The sequence below is a fragment of the Danaus plexippus genome, assembly GCF_018135715.1.
Source record: "Danaus plexippus chromosome 22 unlocalized genomic scaffold, MEX_DaPlex mxdp_33, whole genome shotgun sequence".
Lineage (NCBI taxonomy): Eukaryota > Metazoa > Arthropoda > Insecta > Lepidoptera > Nymphalidae > Danaus > Danaus plexippus.
In genome coordinates this window covers 2625534-2647131 of record NW_026869856.1, presented here as the reverse complement: position 1 = coordinate 2647131, position 21598 = coordinate 2625534, and the positions used below count along the sequence as shown (strand labels likewise).

The 21598-nt window shown below is 28.4% G+C and overlaps 1 protein-coding gene across 1 annotated transcript; it reads left to right on the top strand.

Annotated features, from left to right (window-relative positions):
* The first annotated feature begins 13122 nt into the window (after positions 1–13122).
* Positions 13123–16709, top strand: LOC116773692 (chitinase-like protein 3). Its single transcript, XM_032666193.2, has 8 exons — positions 13123–13261; positions 13736–13918; positions 14015–14115; positions 14430–14695; positions 15354–15514; positions 15601–15755; positions 15916–16270; positions 16494–16709. The coding sequence occupies exons 1-8, from the start codon at positions 13195–13197 to the stop codon at positions 16691–16693; spliced, it is 1488 nt and encodes a 495-aa protein (XP_032522084.2). The 5' UTR covers positions 13123–13194; the 3' UTR covers positions 16694–16709.
* Positions 16710–21598: the final 4889 nt, after the last annotated feature.

Sequence of the window (21598 nt, the reverse complement as noted above, 5' to 3'; positions counted from 1 at the left end):
TTCTTTGCATTTTCCTATAGCTATTAACTGGACTGTAATTTACTTAATATGTAAATTTATGTTTCTTTTATATATATCTGTAAATATATACATGTGTGTATGTGTGCGTGTGTTTGTGTATCGTTATGCTAAAGTTGCTAGACAACCATACATGGGTATCTCACTTAGAATGAAACAAAAAGCCAACTGCGAATTTTAAAAAAAAGTCTCCAGTGTTCAATAAAACCTTACGTTAATTTAAATGAAATGATAGGAAGAAAATGAAATATTTTTTGTTCCTATCTTTCATGAGAAAAAAATAAATAAATTGACGAGCTAAATTCGTATTTTTTATTCATTAATTACATAGGTATTATTAATTATCGTTCTGAAATCCCTAAAATATACGTATCTTAATTAAGAATATCAAGTGAAGAGACCCGGTGTTTCAGAGCCATAAAGCCTTTTTTTAACAAATTATAATAAGATTATTATATCCTCAATCCTGATAATTAAACCCTGAAGGTATATTTTTAATTAATGTTTTGTACACGTAAAGATTTTTACAATAATTATAATATGGTTTGTCTTTGTTTTATTATGTACGTGTATATAAATGTAAATGAGGTTTATATTAACATACAAATCCACTATCTCACATAAGCCTTTTGTGCTTAGAGCTTAACAGGCAACTTTTTCTTATAATAAATTAAATAAGTCAGTAGAATCAATGGCCAAAGGAAAATAATACAGAGTGGAAACAAGTGAGGTGGAAGTCATAAATCTTAGTTGTTATTACTATTGTTATTTTTCCTGTACGTGAAATATTAGGTGCCAAAATTTAGCTCTATCTTTAATCAACTTAAATTGTAAAAAACAAGATGATTCTTGTCAACTTAAGAACAACATTGTGACACTGTTTTTATTTTACAGATAAGAGACTTTTATTAAATCGGTTATGATTTTAAAATTTTGAACGGTAATGATATAACCAAAAGGAATTCATAAAAAAATACTTTGTTATTATCTAAATTTACAAATTCTCACGAGTAACGTTATAAAAATTATTTAATAACATATTTTATATTAACTTTGTAGGTAATAAAATAACATTGGCATGCGTATAAACAAATTTGATTATTAAACATACTTATATATTAAAATAAAAACTTATTTAGACATCGTATCTCAAAATATGTCATAAAATTTATGTAACCTGCTTGAAGACGGAAGGATCGTATCAATGAAATTTGTTTCTAATATTCATTACAAATAGCATTCGCAAATAATCCAACGATTAATTATGTTTCTATTATATTACATTTAAGCTTTACTGAATGATCCACAAACAACAATTTATTTCTGGAAGCTTCAGAAGAAATTGTTTCCTATTCATTCACTTCCCACTGGGAGTGAGAGGATGTGTCACATAATAACAAAGCATGCGGGTACATAAAAATATTACCTCTCAGTCGGATAAATAGATGCTTAACGTCATAAATGGAACAAACTGTAATGGGATATTACAAATGTTCACACCCAGACCTTTAAACTAAAACACAAAAGAACTGGGTTATGGGGAGAAAATTTAAAAAAAAGTTGTTTCTTCCTTAAAGACTGCTCTCGACAATGATTAAAGGAACTGCGAACACCTAAATTACTTTAAGCAATTTATTACTTAAACAAATAGTTTCCTATAAGCTTTTGATTCCATTCAACATTAATAGGTAAGTATAAGAAAATCGTTTTAATTTCGCCGGCGCTATTTGCGGGCTTGTACAAATATTGACCGAGAGTATTGAACCGACGATCCGGGACAATCGCTCCAAAGCCATCAGGAAAATGTAACATAATACAATTGATCGGATAATATATGTATGAGCCACTGACAGCTTCAGCTCTTTGTACTAATTTGTTATTCAGTTTCAATAAATATTGTACATGAACGAATTTTATAAAATACCTGAAATAGTATTTATATTAATTATTTTACTGAAACAAGTGTATTCTGATTTTCAGTACATCAACCACCCATAATCTTATTGACATAATATGAAAAAATATAATATATTTAAGATGAACTAATGAAATTTATCAAACTATAAATACTAGGAATAATTAAGGTTTGAACATTCCCTTTGAATGTGAATTTCTCTTAGACTCCCCTTTTATGTATTGAAGCAGGATTTCCTTAAAGCGTCAAGACCATTTTTGTTGGATAGTCAACTTCCATTTGTTATTTATTTATATACACTTCTATTTATCTTATTTCATTTGTAGTAAATTATTTAATGGTATCCAATATTTGATAGTTAACTTAATGTAATAGACAATATAATTTTCCATCAATTATCTAACACATTTTGAATAAAGTAAACGTAAACTAGAGAAATATGCAACTTGCAATTACACCGCCGAAAGTTAAATCGACTTGATGAAATAAGAAGGAATCTATTAATGCCAGTGCTGTCATTCATAGCTAACAAATTTTTAACAGGGCACTTCTATTTCTTGGAATTACCTTCCATTGAAATCCTACCTTTAACTTACCGTTAGGATAAAATTTGATCTAGATATTACTTTAAAGTTATTATAATAAAAATTCAATTTAAAACGATTTTATTGCCTTTGCCTGACTAACAGACAAATACCTACAAAATTTAAGAAGACGTCAGAATATTCTATTCGGTAATTATTTTATATAATAACACTAAGTGCATAGGAATTATTTATCTGTAATTTGATTGGGTGTAAAAATAACAAAGCAATTGCGAAATAGTTTGATTCAAATATCTTTTAAATGTAGAGAATACGTTTTGAGTATGAAACTAGTAAAACGTATTGCAGACATCCAGAATGTCCCCCTGGAGATCAATGGACACTTGAATTGTGGACCTTAATTAGGATTACATTGAACAAGAGTAGGCCAATAACATTTACATTATCCTCCAATATATAACTAGCAGAAAGTATTCGATAATTCCTTTCTTATTTCATTATACAAAAAAATTTTAATCTCCAACTTTATTTTATGTATAATAATGTTCATTATCTTTCTTCCTCCTTATAATTTTTTTTTATATAAAATTTTATCAACGTTATAATTACAATTCAAATAAGCATATTAAGAGAGGCTAATTATATAACTCTACTTTTTAAACTACGCTGTACTCAAACGTAACCGACTCTAAAATAAACATACCTACTTGATATACTTGACATAAAAACGAACAAGCCAAATGAAATACGTAGTTGAAGAATTTTATTTTTATTAGTAGGGTTAAAAAGCGGATTTGATATATTTATTAAAAGTTAAAAGACATTAAAATATTTGAAAGTATCAGTGTTAAAAAGATTTATTGAATATGTCTATCTTAATTTTTTAATTATAAAAATCTGAAGAGACAATGAAACCTCAGCACCTTTTAAAAGATGATATATAGTTTTAATAACATTTTATGTTAGATATAATATAACATATATTTTGGCATAAATATTGTTATCCTTGGGAAATATTTTTTAGCTAAAATTGTTTGTATCTCAGATACTACACGTCCCAAAATATATAAAGAACTCAAATCTATCAAGGCTTCTTAAATTTATAATAAACAGAAAATAATTATTTTTAGGATCGAGTCGGTAAGATGATATAAATTTTAGTCAGAGACATAGGTACTTGTATTTTGGAGGTGAAATTGATTTTTCAACACTGACGTTTATTACTTAAAATATAACTTACCTTGGCATTAGTAATTATCTTTAACTATTATTAAATAGCAAAAACCTGTGCGTAACAAAATTGCTTATAATATTTTTATTGAAGGCGCTATATAATTATTAGTTTTTATTTAAAATTTATACTAATGAAGCTGGGAAGTTTTGAATGCGCTTACCTTATCATATTAGATTTCTAAAATAAATTCTATTCCGATATCCATTTTTTTAATAAAAATCAGTTCAAGCAAGAAATGACATTAATAATCTCCAAAAGCTAATAAAGGGCGGCCATCGCATCATAACGAGCAGTAATTCACTTCGACAGAGTTCTAAAAGATAAGTTATGCACAACTTTTTGAGACCTCTGTCGTTTGAATAAATTTTCAATAAACTTTTGAAAATGAGTTAGACAAGTTTTGATTGGTGAAAATTCTTGAAGGAATACTGCGATACGATAAATTACGCAGATCAAGAAAACGACATTTTATAATATCAACTGTTAATATTTGAATATTCCGTTGGCGGGATTTGTAGGACTAATTGAAGTTTACGAAATTAATTTCCATTACACAAATTAAAAACAGGGCGTCTCTTATTCTAATTAAATTATAAAGGTGTCTTATATTGCCATTAATTATTTCAATTAATCTAAACTTAACAGAATATTTGAAGTTGATCATAACAAAATCTATCATTCCGGATGGTGTGAGAAATTCGTAACATAATAAGTACCTAATAATTTTAAAACAACTTAGAATGTTGTTTTAGCTTCTACTTTCTATGATGATGGAAGGAAATGGGAGGTCACTATAATTTTGACGGGCTTTTCTCAAGGCGACGCGTTTTCAGTGTAAGAACAAAAGTTCTGTCAATGAATTGAGAATGAACTTTCTGTGTTTGAAATAAAGTTTTCAATTGAAAGCAGACGTCTTGTACCCTAAAGTAATATTGGGTGACGAAAGAACTACCAAAAACTGTGGAGCGTTAGTGTGGGTGTAATATTTTATTATTTTTTATTTTTATGTTGTATTTATATAGTAGAATATAAAATTGCCTAAAAAACCTAAGCATTTATCTTGGGCTCTGATATGTTTAACACATCACTATGTTGATTTTTTATTTGAAATTTAAGCAATTTTGTTTTTAGTGTTAATCAAGGAATATTAAGAGAAAGTAAAACATGCACTATAGTTTTTACATACTTACGACTATGACTTTCAGAATACAGAATATAATTGGACTTTTATTAGGGTACCAAATTTATTATACAATGTATTTTATTAAGCATTCTTCGAACCATTTCACATTTAAGTTATTTACATTTTTAATGTAAGACGTTATAGTATCTCCTCAACACAAAATTGATACAGTAAACTATGAAAATGTATATCAACATCCTCTCCATTCATATCCCTGTCCGGCACTAGAGTAGTTTTATCACGCGTTTGGCAGTCGGCACGGCCGTTACACTCTGCGGTGCAAGCGAGCTGTTGAAATATGAAAATTGAATGTAGTTAGCAGTGTTTAAAAACAGCAAGATGCTTAAGAGTATTCGATTTTCTGGTATATAATAAAGAATCCTGGTCAAGAAATAACTATAAGATGCATTTCGGGTACAACAGGTTCATAAAGAACATTACCATACTTACAAAATCACCGAGGAAATAAATATAAAAAATAATACATATTATATTTCTTAATTCGTATATAAAGTTAACGAACGCATAAGCAATGGCTTAAATAAAAATTCAAGTACCCCGCTTTTCCGTCATCCTCTTCCTCGAATATTTTTACTAAAAATCGGAATATACGGAATGTAAATAAATTCCAGATGCAGGCTAGAGTATTTTTTTTGCATCTAATTTAGTGGAAGTAATATATTTAGAGTAATTTCAGTACCGTGAATACTTTTGACTTCCAACGTAATAAGTTTATTTGTTTTATTCAGAACAACAAACCGCCTTAGTCCTTAATTAGTATGCCTTTTAACATTTTGTTATCGTACGACAAAATTCTAATGTTACCATATATTTATTTTCATCAAAAGATCCTTTACCGTCATAACCAGATCATAGGTTTGATCCCTTTAGTGACATAGAATGATGAAATAAACAGTAAAAAATAAATAATAATTGCGAAATTTATTTACTTACGATCCTTTTATAGATTTAGATGGATAACAGATATGTATAGACAATAATTTATTAAATTATATAAGATCGTAAAACAACTCCCCAATTATTCCTAATGATACGAAAACTGTTTTAACTGTGTATTATATTATCACTCATTAAAATTATGTTTAATAACGAGTTTTGTGCTATTATAAAGTAAAATCTGAGCTATTATTGATTACACTTAGATAATGTATTTACTTTGAAGTTATTACAAATGAAACGTAATTATAATCTCTCCTATTATCATTGGTACTGTATTATAATTTCAGTTCCAGTAGCTTTTCATCTAAAATGTTTAATCATTTTGAAAAAACAAAACGATTATGAAATAATAAATAGCTTCGTATCATACCATCAATTTGCTTTAAAAACATCTATAGCTATTTACTTTTTTACAAAAAACTATTCAGCTAAACTTAATTCACAAAAAAAAAAATGTATACATTTACATTTTAATTTTTTTTACACGAAAAAGGTTTGACTTTGTGCATTCTGAACGTTTCTACTTTCAGTTTATAAATGGCAATTGGATTGAACATACGAGTACGCCCTAACAATAAAGTTGCCCGATGGTTTAGATTTGTTAAAATTAGGCACACTTTCGTTTGTAATTGAAATTTAAATATTAATTTTACTCTCCATTAAGATGTCGCGATAACAGAAAAAAGGTTCACGCAATCTCTAATGAAATATGTTACACCGTTTTAGGTGAACAGTATATTAAACGCATAAAATTCATTGTTGCACGTTCTTTACGATATAATTTTCGAAGCTAAGCATAATTATGTATAATGCTTTTTATATGACATAACTTCACATCATTTTTATATGTATGAGTGTTCCTAATTGATAACATGGCAGTCTCAATAAAATACGTCTTCTTAATAGTCCCTAAAATACTTAGAATATGTAAACCATGGTTTTATTATATAACTCTTAAAACTATAACGAAGAGTTTTGTTTTGTAGGCAGTCGTAAATCATTGAATGTCTTAGTCTACAAGAATCATCTGTATTTTAAATTGGTTTGAAATTGTTAATAACGCTACAATCCAAGTTCTAGAATACATATTAATATGTACATTGTAGTTACCTTATTATTACTAACCTAGTATTTTTTAACAATAATGACCTTATCATTAATCGAAGTTTTGACCCTGATAGCATATTTAAATTTACGTTTTTTGTCGCAAACGTCTTATTAATATTATACACGCGAAACCTAGTGAGGATGTACCTGAATTTATGGATGTTCGTTAATGTTTTACACGAAAAATAGTTTACGGATTTTAATTAAACCTTACCTTGAAATAGCTTAGACATCAGAATAGGACAAAGGCTGTATATAATTTGTCCAATAGTTTTTTGTACCTAGTTGCATTTCGTATGAAGTGACGTGAAACAGACTACAGATGTCGCTACCGATTGGTTAACACTAGTCTTGTTTTGATACAGTTCATACATTTCTCTTTGGGCCTAATTCTCAAATTTAACAGACGAAGTCGCGGGGGAAATCTAGTCACCAATAAAAGATGATTTTGAGTAGGTATTATAAAGGAAATATTTGCGGATAAAATTACTGGTACTAGATAACATGTCAAACACTATTGTAATTCTAATCTTAAGGGTCCTTTGAATGTCTCCTAAATCACAAACATGCCTGAGGCCATAAATCTGAAAGAATCTACCCAATTTAAGGGATAATATATCAAGGGTACGCGTAAAACAATATACCGTTGTATCAAAATCATAATACTGGAACTAAAAGCTTGGTTCTATTTGAAATTGTATACACAAAGCCTTTATAATACATATTATATAGCTAGACTATGAGAAAAGAATAAAAAAAAAACAAACTCATACAAGACAAAAGACAATATTATATATTATTTTAAAAATTTGTGCAACCATTGAAGGAGTCCTATCAATTGCATGTTTGCTTTATCCTTTAACTTGTACTTGACCTGGTACTTGTCTGCTATACATTTTACCTTAATAAATCCACTAAACGGACTGCAAAAGAGTTTTAACGAAAAAATTCAACATCCGTCCTTTCTATAACTATGACGTATGATACGAAAATGATGCAGCATTCTCATTTTGTTTAGGCCTTTCCTAAGATCAATCCATATTATTGTTAAAATATATCTTCAAAATCGATTTAAATCGTTGAATTACTTTCTTATGATAACTTTTTTTAGGATTTCTAAAAAATTTTAAGGCTTAAATAAGACTAATATTTTTCGGATTACTACGCGTATTTAATTTTTTTTAAAACTACATACTCCTGACGTTGGACGACATCCATCTAGTCTGCCCGTGATAACGGTTGCTGCAAAGTAACTGAAACGTCGGGAATATGTTGTTTTTAAAATAATAAAATACGCGTAGTAGTCCGAAAAATATTAGTTTCATTTACATGAATACTCGCGAAACTCTTAGATCTCATAATGCAAAGGCATACTTTATATTTTTCCATAATTTTATAAATTTCAATACTGATTACAGAAATGGTAAAAAAAAGTTAGCAGAAGAATATGTTCTGTGTTTTATCAAAGTAAAAAGAGTTAAAACAGAAAATTACTTAGTTGGAGCAAATCTCTTTACCTCTAACCTACCGTAATAAGTAAAGATTTTAAGAAAAAAAATTGTGATTTTTCTGTAAGTTGCTTATCACTTTTTTATTACGCACACTCCTTTTCAAACATAACATTTTTTCCTACTTTACCAATATTTCACTCAGACGTGACCTGTCGCACTTCAATTGCTTATATTGTAAAAGAGATTTATTTTAGTTTCAAATGAAAGAAGCATGTGAGTATTATAAGCTAACAATTTTACTAATATAACAATACATTAAATCTAGACTTAAATCTTCGACAGCAGAGATGGCGGTTAAACTTTATAAATTAATCACCAGGATCGCGTCTTCCGATGCAACTCTCTAACATGTACCCAGTGCTCGAGGGCACATAGACCATTAAGACATTAATGCGAGAGAGTTGTGTAACTTCACATATAATAAGTATGTTCAGACTCAATAAAAAGTTCAAATAGTGAATAAATTTTCTTGGACTTATATTTTAGACTGATTTCATCCTTTAAATCAATTAAAGCAAAAAAAGGATTTCTTAAAAATTTCTAAATCATAAAAATATCAGAACATTGACACTTAAATAAGCTCAAATGTATAAATTTAGTAACATAATATGCCACACAGTAAATTTTTATGTTTGCTTATATAAGGCTTAAAATTCCTACTAAAATTTCAGTATGGAAGTGAACTTCATTCCAGTTTTTATGCAACTGATTTAATGTGCCTATGTAATACTCTTCATATTTTCGTAGTGGCTCCGAAATTCCGAGTCAGAAATATTTGGTATTAAGATCGTGTCTGGAAAAGTTAAGTGGGAAATAATGTTCAAATACATATGTATGTATATGTAAAATATTCACATTCTAAATACAGGTTAAAATAAACATAGAAATAATAGGGATTGATATTTAATATTTCAAAATTATGATAAAAGTTGACGTTTCAACTTAACTACGACATAGCAATTAATTTTGTTACCGATTAGCACTAAAACATAATTCGGAGTTTGACACGAATTTATTGTGTGTAATCTTAAAAGTAATAAAAAGTTGTCTCTTGAACGGTATTTGAAACTACAAGGATATAGTGTTTTGGCAATCTTAGCTACGAAACTCCATAAAAGTTGTAATCTTTATTTAAAAAGTTTAACAGTAAAATATTTTGAACCACAGATATGTTGACATCGTAAAGCAAGAAAGATACCTATAGGGGCAACCCAACGTGGTAATACAGAAAAGCACTATTTTCATTTAAAAATATAAAAATGTTTATCAACGTTGCATCTACGGTTTTAATAAAAAATCATAATTATCAGTTACCCCAATTAATACTTACAAAGAATTAATCAGTTATTAGCAAACAAGCTCGAATGCTGACTAATGAATGTTTAATATGGATTTTCTTTCATAATTTATAAGGGTCTAAGCCCTGCGGCTGTTAATACATAATTAAAAGGTAACTTGCTGCTAGAATTATCACACGATATTAAATAAATGTTTTATACCTACCATAACATTAATGAATAATATAATGTTTAAAATGATAAAAGAAAAATATGTCATAAAAAAAATGTTTACCAGAACCAATGAAAGAAATAAAATTTCTTACATTTTAAAAATTATTTAACCACAAACTAAGCGCTACTTTAAATGAGTATTGGCTAAGATAACGAAACGAACCAATGTATCTTATTTATTGAGTAAAAAGTTGTTGGAAGCCAATTCAAGAGTTATTGACTTATGGAGTTTTCAACTGCACTGCTGTAAATTTATCCTCTTTGAAATAACTTTCTTCGTGTAACTCATGTACCGATGTACCTAAATTTTCAGCGTAATGTAGGAGAAAAAAAATTCATTAAGCAACTGATAAATCAATGGACGCGGTTTTATTTATTGTGTAATTTATTACTGTTCCACTAACTTTAAATTGTACCATTCGTGACGTTTTTATTGCTTAAGCCTGGCGTTTGCAATTTTCAGTGACTAATTACAAATCAATTATCCTTTTTTGTAGAAAAGCTTAGATTGAATGTTTAGAAATGGCAATTTTATTTACTTATTAGAATATAAACCACTTTTTTGTACAAGGAGAGAAAATGTATATCATGTGAGATAATAGATCATCTAAACTGGCGAATTGTTAATATAAATGAAGATCACGTCAAGTACATTAAGACATGGAGAGTGAGGTTTGCTTACGTACATCAAAGGTTGTATAGGATTTCGTTACTACCCACAAGATCGTGGTTGGCAAAGCGGGCCATTAGTCAGTAGCCGACGCATAAATTATACGCCCAATTAGTTACATTGATGGCGAATAGCGATTAGATATCTAGATGCAAATATACGGATAAATAAAGCTGTTCCAACAAAGAAAACGAAAATGAATGAAAAGATTTTCACATACATGTATAATGCATATTCATTTAATTTTATTATTATACATATATATATATATTTTTAATAACTTCAAATTGAAAAACAATCTGATACTTATTCTCATATTTCTTTCTATTTACGTCACTATTATTGCACAAAATATTGATAGTGCTGAAGTACAATGAAAATTCCGTTACGTCAGCACATAATAATGATTTTTAAATATCCCTCACATCTTTATTTTAATCTTGAAATTTTAATTTAAAGTATTAAAGAGAAAATTTTAAATGACGTGGTTTTCTTTCATGTTTTCTACTAATACTTCGCGTACAACTTGCTGCATCATCTTCATATATTCTAATGATGTACGAGATCTTCATATTCTAATTTATATGGTAATAACTTAATTATATTCACACAAGTGTGAAATCGTTTTCGTATTATGATTATTAAAGTCAGTACACCTGTTGTTTTAGCTTCACTTAAAGTCAAATACCAATTAATACTTCTAGTACTGCCAGTCTCTATTATGTTTTGTATATAATTATAAAATTAAAAAAAAGGTAATAAATAAAATTACGATTAATTAAATTCTCTTTTTGAACTTTCATGAAAATTATCATAAACATTCATATGAAAAGATAGGTATGCTTAGATACTCTCGGAAATCGTATTATACTATAAAATTGAATAGATTATTATTTACATTCCAGTGCCTTGAACAAGTATATGCGAATTTAAAATTTTTCCCGGTATTCTAGATCACTTGCCAGAAAAACGTGGGCATATATTGCTAAACCAGAATCAGTGACTGGTGAAGTTTAAGCGTACTTTGAAGAATGTTGTTAGACTTGATGAGCATAACTTGTTACTACATATTTACATCCCAACTGGCTCGGTATCCTTATTAAATGATATCTGAAAGATTCGACTCCAGTCTGCATATATCAAAATTTCCTTGATACCTTGACCTTCATTTCTTCCGACAAAGCTTTAAGAAGAATTGACACCGAGGAATGATATGTTTGTGACTTTTTTTATAATAACATAAAAAATATATAAGTGTGACGTAACATTATGTCGCAATTTTATCTAGAACAGCCTTTTTATTACAAAATCAATAAAACAGGTGATGGTCATAAATATTGGCACTTATAGATAAAGGTACGTTAAGTCGAGTGCCCCAGTCATTAAGGAGATTTTATTAGCGCGTTTATCAATTAATCATTTATTATCCTTGACGTCATGAAATATTAAAAGGGCAATAAGTATGTACTATAACACCAGAAAATTACAATCCCGACTCGCTACTTTATGTGTTAAAGTGAGATGGATGGTTCAAAAAGTTTCAACATTTTTACAATTTAACAGTGTAATCGATTTACCAAAATCCAAACGAGACATCGCAGCTTCGCAGGGAATTGATTTTTTTAAGCCGCACAAGGCCTTTATGTATTTTCTAGTTTTATTTGGAAAAACATTGCGGTAATAATTTAGCGAGCGGACGGCTGCTCGAATAAAAGTCGAAAAATGTCCCGCCGGCCACATGGGTGCGGTCTGTTTCAGTCGCGTTGCTTCACATTCCATTTTAGCGTATGACAGTCCACAATGGACTTTTAATGGACCTTTATACTTTAACGCGAAAGCACTAGGAAAATAGACAAGCTTTTAGTTAAAGACAAGAAAGAACGCAGAAAAGCCTGCTAAAAAAATAAAACTATAATGTAAAAACATAAAATTGTTACTACATTTTAACTTTATTACCAATTAGCCCTACCAGTTGCTAGGATTCCTAACACAACACAGAGCTACACATTTTTACTCACACATTTTATATATTCCATGTAGAGAAAGGGACCCGTCACATTTTAAATATACGTATAGATTCTATACACACTCAACTCAATAAAATACAATCGCAATAAAATTATAATCAAACTATTAGAAAATTGTTATCTATAAATAATAATACTCTGTCGTCATTTTCTTGGAACTCAAAAGCATAGCAGACAAATAGAGATGAGCTTATGTTAACAAGTATCTGTAAAAATTAATCATAGACAATTTAAGAACTCAAACTAAACTAAAATATTTATTTCACTTCACTAAACATTTTCTTTCGTGTTACTTTTCACATTTATCCTTGTTAGTTACTTGTAATTTCGTATATTGGTACAATATTTCATACATTGTTTACCTATTATTTGTACTTTTTTATCAGTGATTGTGCTCTTGAAGTGAATGGTTTTGATAACATAATGTTTATAAACGATGATTTCATTATGTTCGGTTTTATTTGTCAATACTTTTGTTTCGGTGTAATAAAATAAAATTAGCAATAGAGGAAAATGGCAGGCTCATATACAGCTGTAGTAAGCGTTATACTAGCCTTTTATTGTGTATCTGCTAAAGAAAGTAAGTTGCTTGTGTTTTAAAATTCAGGTTTAGTTTTAATATTAAAAAAAGCTGTCGTATTCTTAAGTTTTTTTTTTTAATTTCAAAGTAACATTTACATTCTGATTCGTTGTTAAGGTAAGCTCCGGAAACTGTATATTATCAAAGAAAAAATTTTGCTCTCGTTTTTTTATTACATCACACCAACCCTTTTTTGTTCATGACTTTCTCAGGGAATTCTAAAATAATTTAGTAGTTTCAGCAACTATCTCACCAAAGTAAGTTACTAAGAGAAGTGACAGAGGAGATCATAAATACTTAAATATATTATATAAATGTTGATATCCCGTTACCAAAAAAAACCTGTGACTTTAACACTTTTAAAATACAATACTACGTAGTACCTATTAGTAATGTTTTCAACTCAATTTTACGTTAGCTTAAAATGCTTTTACGATTTGGTATAAATATAAAATATACATTTTTTTTTTTTAGGTATAGTGGGCTGTTATTACGGAACGTGGGCAACATACAGGAATGGCCTAGGAAAATTTGATGTTAGCAACATAAATGTAGATCTGTGTACACATTTATTTTACACTTTTGTCGGGATTTCTAACAATGGAAATGTCATATCACTCGATCCTTACTTGGATTTACCTGACAACTGGGGCAGAGGTATAGTTTAGATTTAAAGACCTCATTTTTCTTTAGACAATAACTTTGATAATATCTAGAAAGAATATCCTATTACTAATGGTAAAATAATTTTAGATAATTTCCGGAAATTTAACGCTCTTAAGGAAAAAAATCCAAATCTGAAAACAATATTGGCCGTTGGAGGATGGAACGAGGGCTCCGCAAAATATTCAGTGGTAACTATTAAACTTTTTTCGTAAATATATAATATTAAACACAACTGATACTATTAATTACTCTTATAAATTTTAAACTATAGGTGTAAAAAAGACACGTGTCATTTAATTCGATTATGAAATTTTTTTTTTGTTTTTTAATAAATAGTTTTTTTGAATTTTAAAACAGTCAGAAATACGAATAAAAAAACAATATTTTATTTTGCAACGAAATTTATTACTAATACATTTATTGAATAATATAAAAAATATGAAGTAGGTAGATATTTAAGTAAAATAGCCTTCAAAATATAAAAATATGCTTTTATTTTCAGATGGCAGCCAATCCCACTCTTCGGAGAAACTTCGTAACGAGTGCCCTAAATTTCGTTAAATCATACGGCTTTGATGGCCTGGACGTAGATTGGGAATATCCAAATAGACGGGACTCAGTAAATGGTCAAGCTGACATCGATAACTTTACACAGCTCTTAAAAGAATTAAGGGCGGAGTTCGATAAAGATAATCTTTTACTAAGTTCTGCTGTCGCTTCTGTTAAAGATGTAGCCTCACTCTCCTACGATATACCAGCAATTTTGCAGTAAGTTTTAATTATTTTTTTCTTAGTTATATTATTGTGTTGTATAACCTAAAAATGTATAAACGATTGAGGTTTGCTATAGTAATAAAAGTAGACTATAATTTTAATTTCCTTTTAAAATAAAATAAATTACAAAAGCGCATATTTGTTTTTACAAAAGTACATCTGTTAGTTGTTTACTCCAATAAAAAACATAGTTTTATTTTGAAAAGCCTAAGCCAAAAAATTTGTTATTTTATAGATTAGAGTTTAGACTATTCAAATATTATTTCACTGACTTGACATACTTTTTTCTAGAATAATTATATTTAAGTATCTGAGATTTATTTATTTTATTAAACGCATTTCACATATTTCATTAATACATCATATTCTACGTTCTAAATTATTAATCAAACGGTTTTAATCGAATTTACTCACGACTTTGAATATTGAAGTACATATTTGCATCAGGTGTATTCATTATTCTATGGATACCAAATAACCAAAAGAGTTTATATCTAATAGGAAATATATATATATTACTTAATTTAGTAAAGAACAAGATGTTACAAATAATGTACATAGATAACATTAATTCAAAATAAAAATATTTGTAAAGTAAAATACAGTAGTATTAATTGGTACGTTGGAAAATAATATTATTTTTATTTTATAGATATTTAGATATTATCAGTTTAATGGCTTACGATATGTATGGGCCATGGGACTCAGTGACCGGACATAATGCTCCATTACACAAAGGCGAGGGAGATGAAACCATACCAAAAGAAAGTGTTTATAGTGTAGATGTCGCTTTGGAGTTTTGGCTAAGTCAAGGTAACTCAATATTATTGATTCCGTTCCATTCCATGTATTAATTTATCGTTACATTTAAGATTTACGTTATACCTCTTTAATTTCAGGATGTCCCCCAGAGAAATTACTACTCGGACTTCCATTGTATGGTCATACTTTCAAACTACGAAATGCTTCTGTGAATGGAGTTCGTTCTCCGATTAATGGACCAGGAATAGCAGGTCCTTACACCGCTACCAATGGTCAAATCGGCTACAATGAGGTAATTTTTAAAAATCAACTTCCATTTCTTATAATCTTATGATATCTAGAGTCAATAATTACAGGCAAACACGTCACAAAAAAAAATCCTATCCTTTATCAAGAATCTTTTGTTCAAAATTGATTATTACAATATCATAATACGAATGTTTAATTTTCAGTTCTGTAATAAAATCCGAACAGAAACCTGGGATTTGCGTTATGATAATTTAGCAAAAGTACCTTACGCTGTCCAAGGTACAAATTGGGTTTCGTATGATGATGAAAACTCATTAGTCGAAAAAATTGAGTATGCCTTAAACTTAAATATTGGAGGTGTAATGATTTGGAGTATAGAGACTGACGACTTCCATGGTATCTGCCACTCTGTAGATTTCCCTTTATTGAGAGCTGTTAATCGAGCTGTCGGCAGGTCTCCTCCTTCGCCATCTTCTTCGACCTCAGTTACTCCTACAACTAGTTACCCAAATATATCCGAGACTACCACTAGCACCACAATCTCTTCTTCTACAGCCGGTAAATATGCTTAGCGTTTTAATAAGAGAAAAATTTTGATGCTTAATAAGCAAGCTGTTTTTTTTATTTTATATTCATCAAGTGAATTAGATATCACAAATAAATTGAGGCTATAAATATTTTTATTTTAATCTATAGAAAATAGCTTCAAGTCTTCCATTATATTAGAAACGATTTTATATAAAAATCTTTCGTTCTTTCGTAATATTAATTTTTTTTTTAGAAACTACCGAACATCCATCTGTTTGCAAAGAGGAAGGATTAACCGCAAATCCAAAAGATTGTTCTTCTTTTTATATGTGTGTACGAAGTGTTGATGGTTTCGCCCATTTTATTCAGTATTGTCCATCGAATCTCTATTGGGATCAAGATAAAAAAATATGCAACTACCCAGACTCTGTAAAATGCGAAGCTAAAAATTAAACTTACTATAAACGTTTATTTATTCTTAATGTTTATATGTATGAAGCCAAATTTTTATTGACTGACAATTAAAATATCTATATCTATCATTTAGTCAAAGTTTGTCGTATACATTACACTAAATTGTACCACGAACTCAACAATAACAAGAAAAATTTTAATAATAAAAATCCTATACAATATTATACAGCTCATGTTTGTATAAATCAAAACTGAGATGTTTCTCAACTCTTTGTTTCAACTTCTTATAAAGCACGTAGCATTTGAGATTCAATGAAAACTACGCAGGAATAATATGTCTTGAGAAATATATCAGAAATATATTTAAATACTAAATAGGAAAACGTTCATTTATTAATGATCAAATCTAAGAGACGATTATACTAACTAAGACATTTATAAGGACTTAAATCAGTAGCTAAATAATAACTGAAGACAAATTCAGTACAATTTCAAGAAACACAGATGTTTTGCACGCTTGAATGTCAAACCCATAACTTGCTTTTGGAAGTTTCTGAGTGGGACATGAATTAAGTATAAAACTTTCGTTCGTCCTGTTTAAACAATCATTAGATATGTCTTAAGAAATAATATTTATATCACTTAGAGTCTTATAATATTATTTTTTCTCTGTTCAAGTCTAAGGGAACTGTTATTTTTCTCAGAAATATGTAAGATAATGTTATAAAGGTTATATGAGTATGTGAAATTCAGATAAGTATACTAAATTATATGTTTTGTATATATGTATGTATATTTACGCAAGAATTCATTGTTATTATAAGGTATCTGGATATTTTAAGACAACGTTTTGGTAGTTCCATCCTAATAAATAAATAAAAATGGAATATTTTCAACCGCGAGAGAAAACATTTAAAAATTTCAAAGATACATTTTGGACAAAATTATTTTATCTAAAATTTGAATTGAAAAAAATTTCGTCATAAAATCTAAATCAGGTATTGTAATTCTATAAAAATAATTTTAGCTAAATATATTCTCTATAGAAATGGTTATTTGACTTGGTAAAAAAAAATCTTATCATCAATAAGGTTATATACAGCTTTATGAAATTTGTCTGGACATAAAAAGCTCAAGTATAATATATGCATATTTAATAAAAATAATATACTTTTTATTTATTTTTATTCAGTTGGCTACCAAAAGAAAAACTTTTTCAACCCATTTTTTTATATAAATATAATAAATTTAACATCAATATACATATGTGTTGACTTAATATACAAGAGGAAATCTTCATCACCGTTTCTAAAACTAAAAGAATTTAAAATAATAAGGCGTTTTATGTATTTTTTTATAATATCGAATAAAAGTTTTAAAACATAGTTATGAATGTTTTATATCACCGTCTATGGTAATTTTTTATACAATATTTTAACGTCTTTTTTTTCTGTAAAACAAAGAAACAAAGTCATATAGAAACACAATCCACAATTCCCTTCCCGTCGCAAAATAATAATAGAATACAAATGAACAATATAATCATCAGACCGGACTACAATCACTCCAACAACATAACAATACTATCAACAGAACTAAAATACACCCAGAGATGTATATAACGATACAACCTTGTATTAAAATTATTCATATCTTACCATTAACAGATTTCGAGGAATCGTGAACTTAACAGAAACAAAAAGATACGACTCTGTTATGATACTTTTTAATATTTTGACCCAAGAATATTCTTTTGTGTTTTGTCTTATCGTCTGTTTCTGATATAAACATTCCATTGTAAATTTATGAATTTTAAGATATTATTCGAATATATTGCGATGCTATTTTGTTTCCATTTGTGTTATCCATATATTTTGTTACAATGGAATTTTGATAATCTTAAATATAGAAATGATAAATAATTTTCATACTAATTAATATGTGTTTAATACGTGCGTCTTTTTAATTACGACCGTTACTAAATGTGTCTTAATTGTTATGAACTGTGTTTAACGTAATCAGACGCTGCCGACAGTACATTTCTCAAAATCTATAGAGTATGATTAATGTTCTCGGAATTGATATTTAATTGCCGTTTAGACCTATTTAAATGATATTTCATGACAGTCTTGATGGAGTAATTAATACGAGGAATAATCTTCTACAAATATAATATTATGTATATATGTATTAATAAAGTTAGAATACATCAAAATCACAAAATTATTTTTTAACGCATTCAAAGAAGATAATTTTTATGTTATCATAAGGTAATTACAAACACGTTTGATCTCACTTTTAATGTTGGGAGTCTATTATATTTGTAATCAGCAACACTAAGGTAAAAAAGTAATCAAAACAGTCTAAGCCAATCTTTGAGAACAAAAACCGCAATCTGTAGTTGCGATGTTAACTGCTGGCCAATTCCGGACTCCTAATTAGGGTTGCCAAAATGTTTTTGATTTATATATTTTACATTTTTAAAAATTTTACAAACAAGAGACGATGATTTAAGACATCAATATTATTGGATGCAAAAATGGAATGAATTATCAGGCATAACTAAACCGAACATTTTTATTTTATTTTTTATAATATCTTAAACAATAAAATCTTAATTAAAAGTTTAATTTAATTTATACATATTCTTCAGGCTCAGAATAAAGTTTGATTTCAACTGTCGTCGTCAACCCTAGTCCTCATCAACCGATTGCATGTAATGACCGTAGCCAACACCCGATCGCTTTAATCCTCTATTTGCATTGGAAATACTTAGATTCTAACTTTTGCTGGCGCTAACTGCCCGCAAATACAAACAGAAAACCTTAACATTTAACTGCTCAATTGAGAAACGTGCCTTAACAAGAATAGTTTAAATCTAATTTACAATAACATCTGTAACAAGTTAAAATTTACAACATAGTATTGTAATTCTATAATAAATCAGTGTTGTTTCGATGTTAATGTGGATAAGGACTGAATAGTTTCTGAACCCCGGGGTACCGAAAAAGTTTAAGGGGCAGCTGTTTCGGTTTTAGATTTCGTTAAATACATCCAATCCCATCCCATCCCACTTACCCCTATTTTATCTTTAATGAAAAAATTTGTTTATGTATTTTTTTAAATTATCACGACAATAATAAAGCGAATACAATGTTTTCCCCCAATAGTTCTATGAAATTGGAAGCAAGATTCAATAGTTTGATAAAAAATAATTGAGAACAAAACCTTTATCCTGTTTTCTGACAGTAATTGTGACTTTATTATTGTATATTCTTCTTCAACTAATCTTGAAATAATAAAACTTTATCGCGTATAGGCCTTCTAGAATTATTATTGTTTCTTCTCCTCTTAGTCGACATCCGAAGTTATACAAAGAGATCCTTTTTTTTTGAACCGTCCGCACCAAACTCATTCCCAGTTAAAAGGCCCGTTCCCCCCCCCCGGGCACCCCCCCCCCCCATCATACTCTCTATCTCCCATCTTACCCAACCAAAGCACACCCAAACACAATCCAAAAACGCAACGAATCATACAAACAGATCCTAAAACAATCTAAAAAATTTATAAATATTTAAAAAGTTATGCTTATATTTAGCCATATTAATTAATTTAATATGCTGAACAATATGTATCATTCGAAATAAGATATTATTGTGAGCGTTGGCTCGACGGTTTTAATTCGAAAATTACTGAAATGAATTTTATGGCTTCCAATACGAATTTCATCGAAAAATATGGCAACGGCATTGTAATAAGACAGCAAAATAGTTATTAATATCTGTCATTCGTGTATTTATTATCTTCACTAATTTATTTTGTTGGTGATTATTAATTATTTGTATGTTATGTATTAAAAAAAAAAATTATATATAGTTAAACTTATGTAGCAATTTTTTTTGTTTATTATACATTACAACCTTTATTTAATTACTTAAATTTTTTCTTCAGCAAAACTATAATTGAATAATTTAATAAATTTTAGTTAGACCTTGTTTAGAATTAGAATATTTTGAAAGTAGTGTCTATAAAGAGAAAGTTTATTCGTGTGTGTTACTTACGTAGTAATTGTTAAATAAAATTATACCTTAATTTCGACAATAAACGAAGATGCAATGTAGCCCCGGACAAAACGTAGTGGTCTTTAAAACTGCCCATTAATATATTTAAAAAATATACTGTAACATAATGTACTCCGTACATATTAAATCTTATACTTAGTGTCCCTTAGTACCAAAGTATTTCATCCTTAATCTATATACCGCATTTCATTTCACTCAAACGGCTAGTTTAATATTACATCGTCCAATACATTGACTTTAATAACAACAAAGTTATAATCATATATAATAATGATCTTTTTAACTATACAATTTTATTTATATATATGCTTGCAACCATTTTATATTTTATACAAATCACAATGAAAAGCATACGTAATAAATTTATTTTTGTTACAATATAACATAGCTGTTATTTATCACGCGTCCGCCCAGATAACCACGGCTACACTTCCTTTGGGATTTAGGTGCGTTTCGTCAGCAACAAACTTATTAATTTTTTTGCATTATTATTAATTTGTCATTTAATTTATTAAGTCTCGAGTATTTTTATTTTTTTATGAATTTAATTTTGCAGTCTTTACCATCTTTTGCCACTGTTGTTAATTGATTTTTAAAGCAAATAATGTAAATCATAATAATATTATATTATTGGTTCTATTATTACACAAATAACTAAAAATAAAATAATATTTGTCGTACTAAATAAGTGCATTATTATTACTTATTAATTTTAATCAATATAAAAATGAATACAATGTTGTAGAAAGAAATGCTTTAAAAAAATTATAATTAAATAAAAACAACGGATAGACAAAATTAAATAGGCAATTTTAAGCGATTACTGCCGATAACACGCACGCTACGTATATGTCACCAGCGT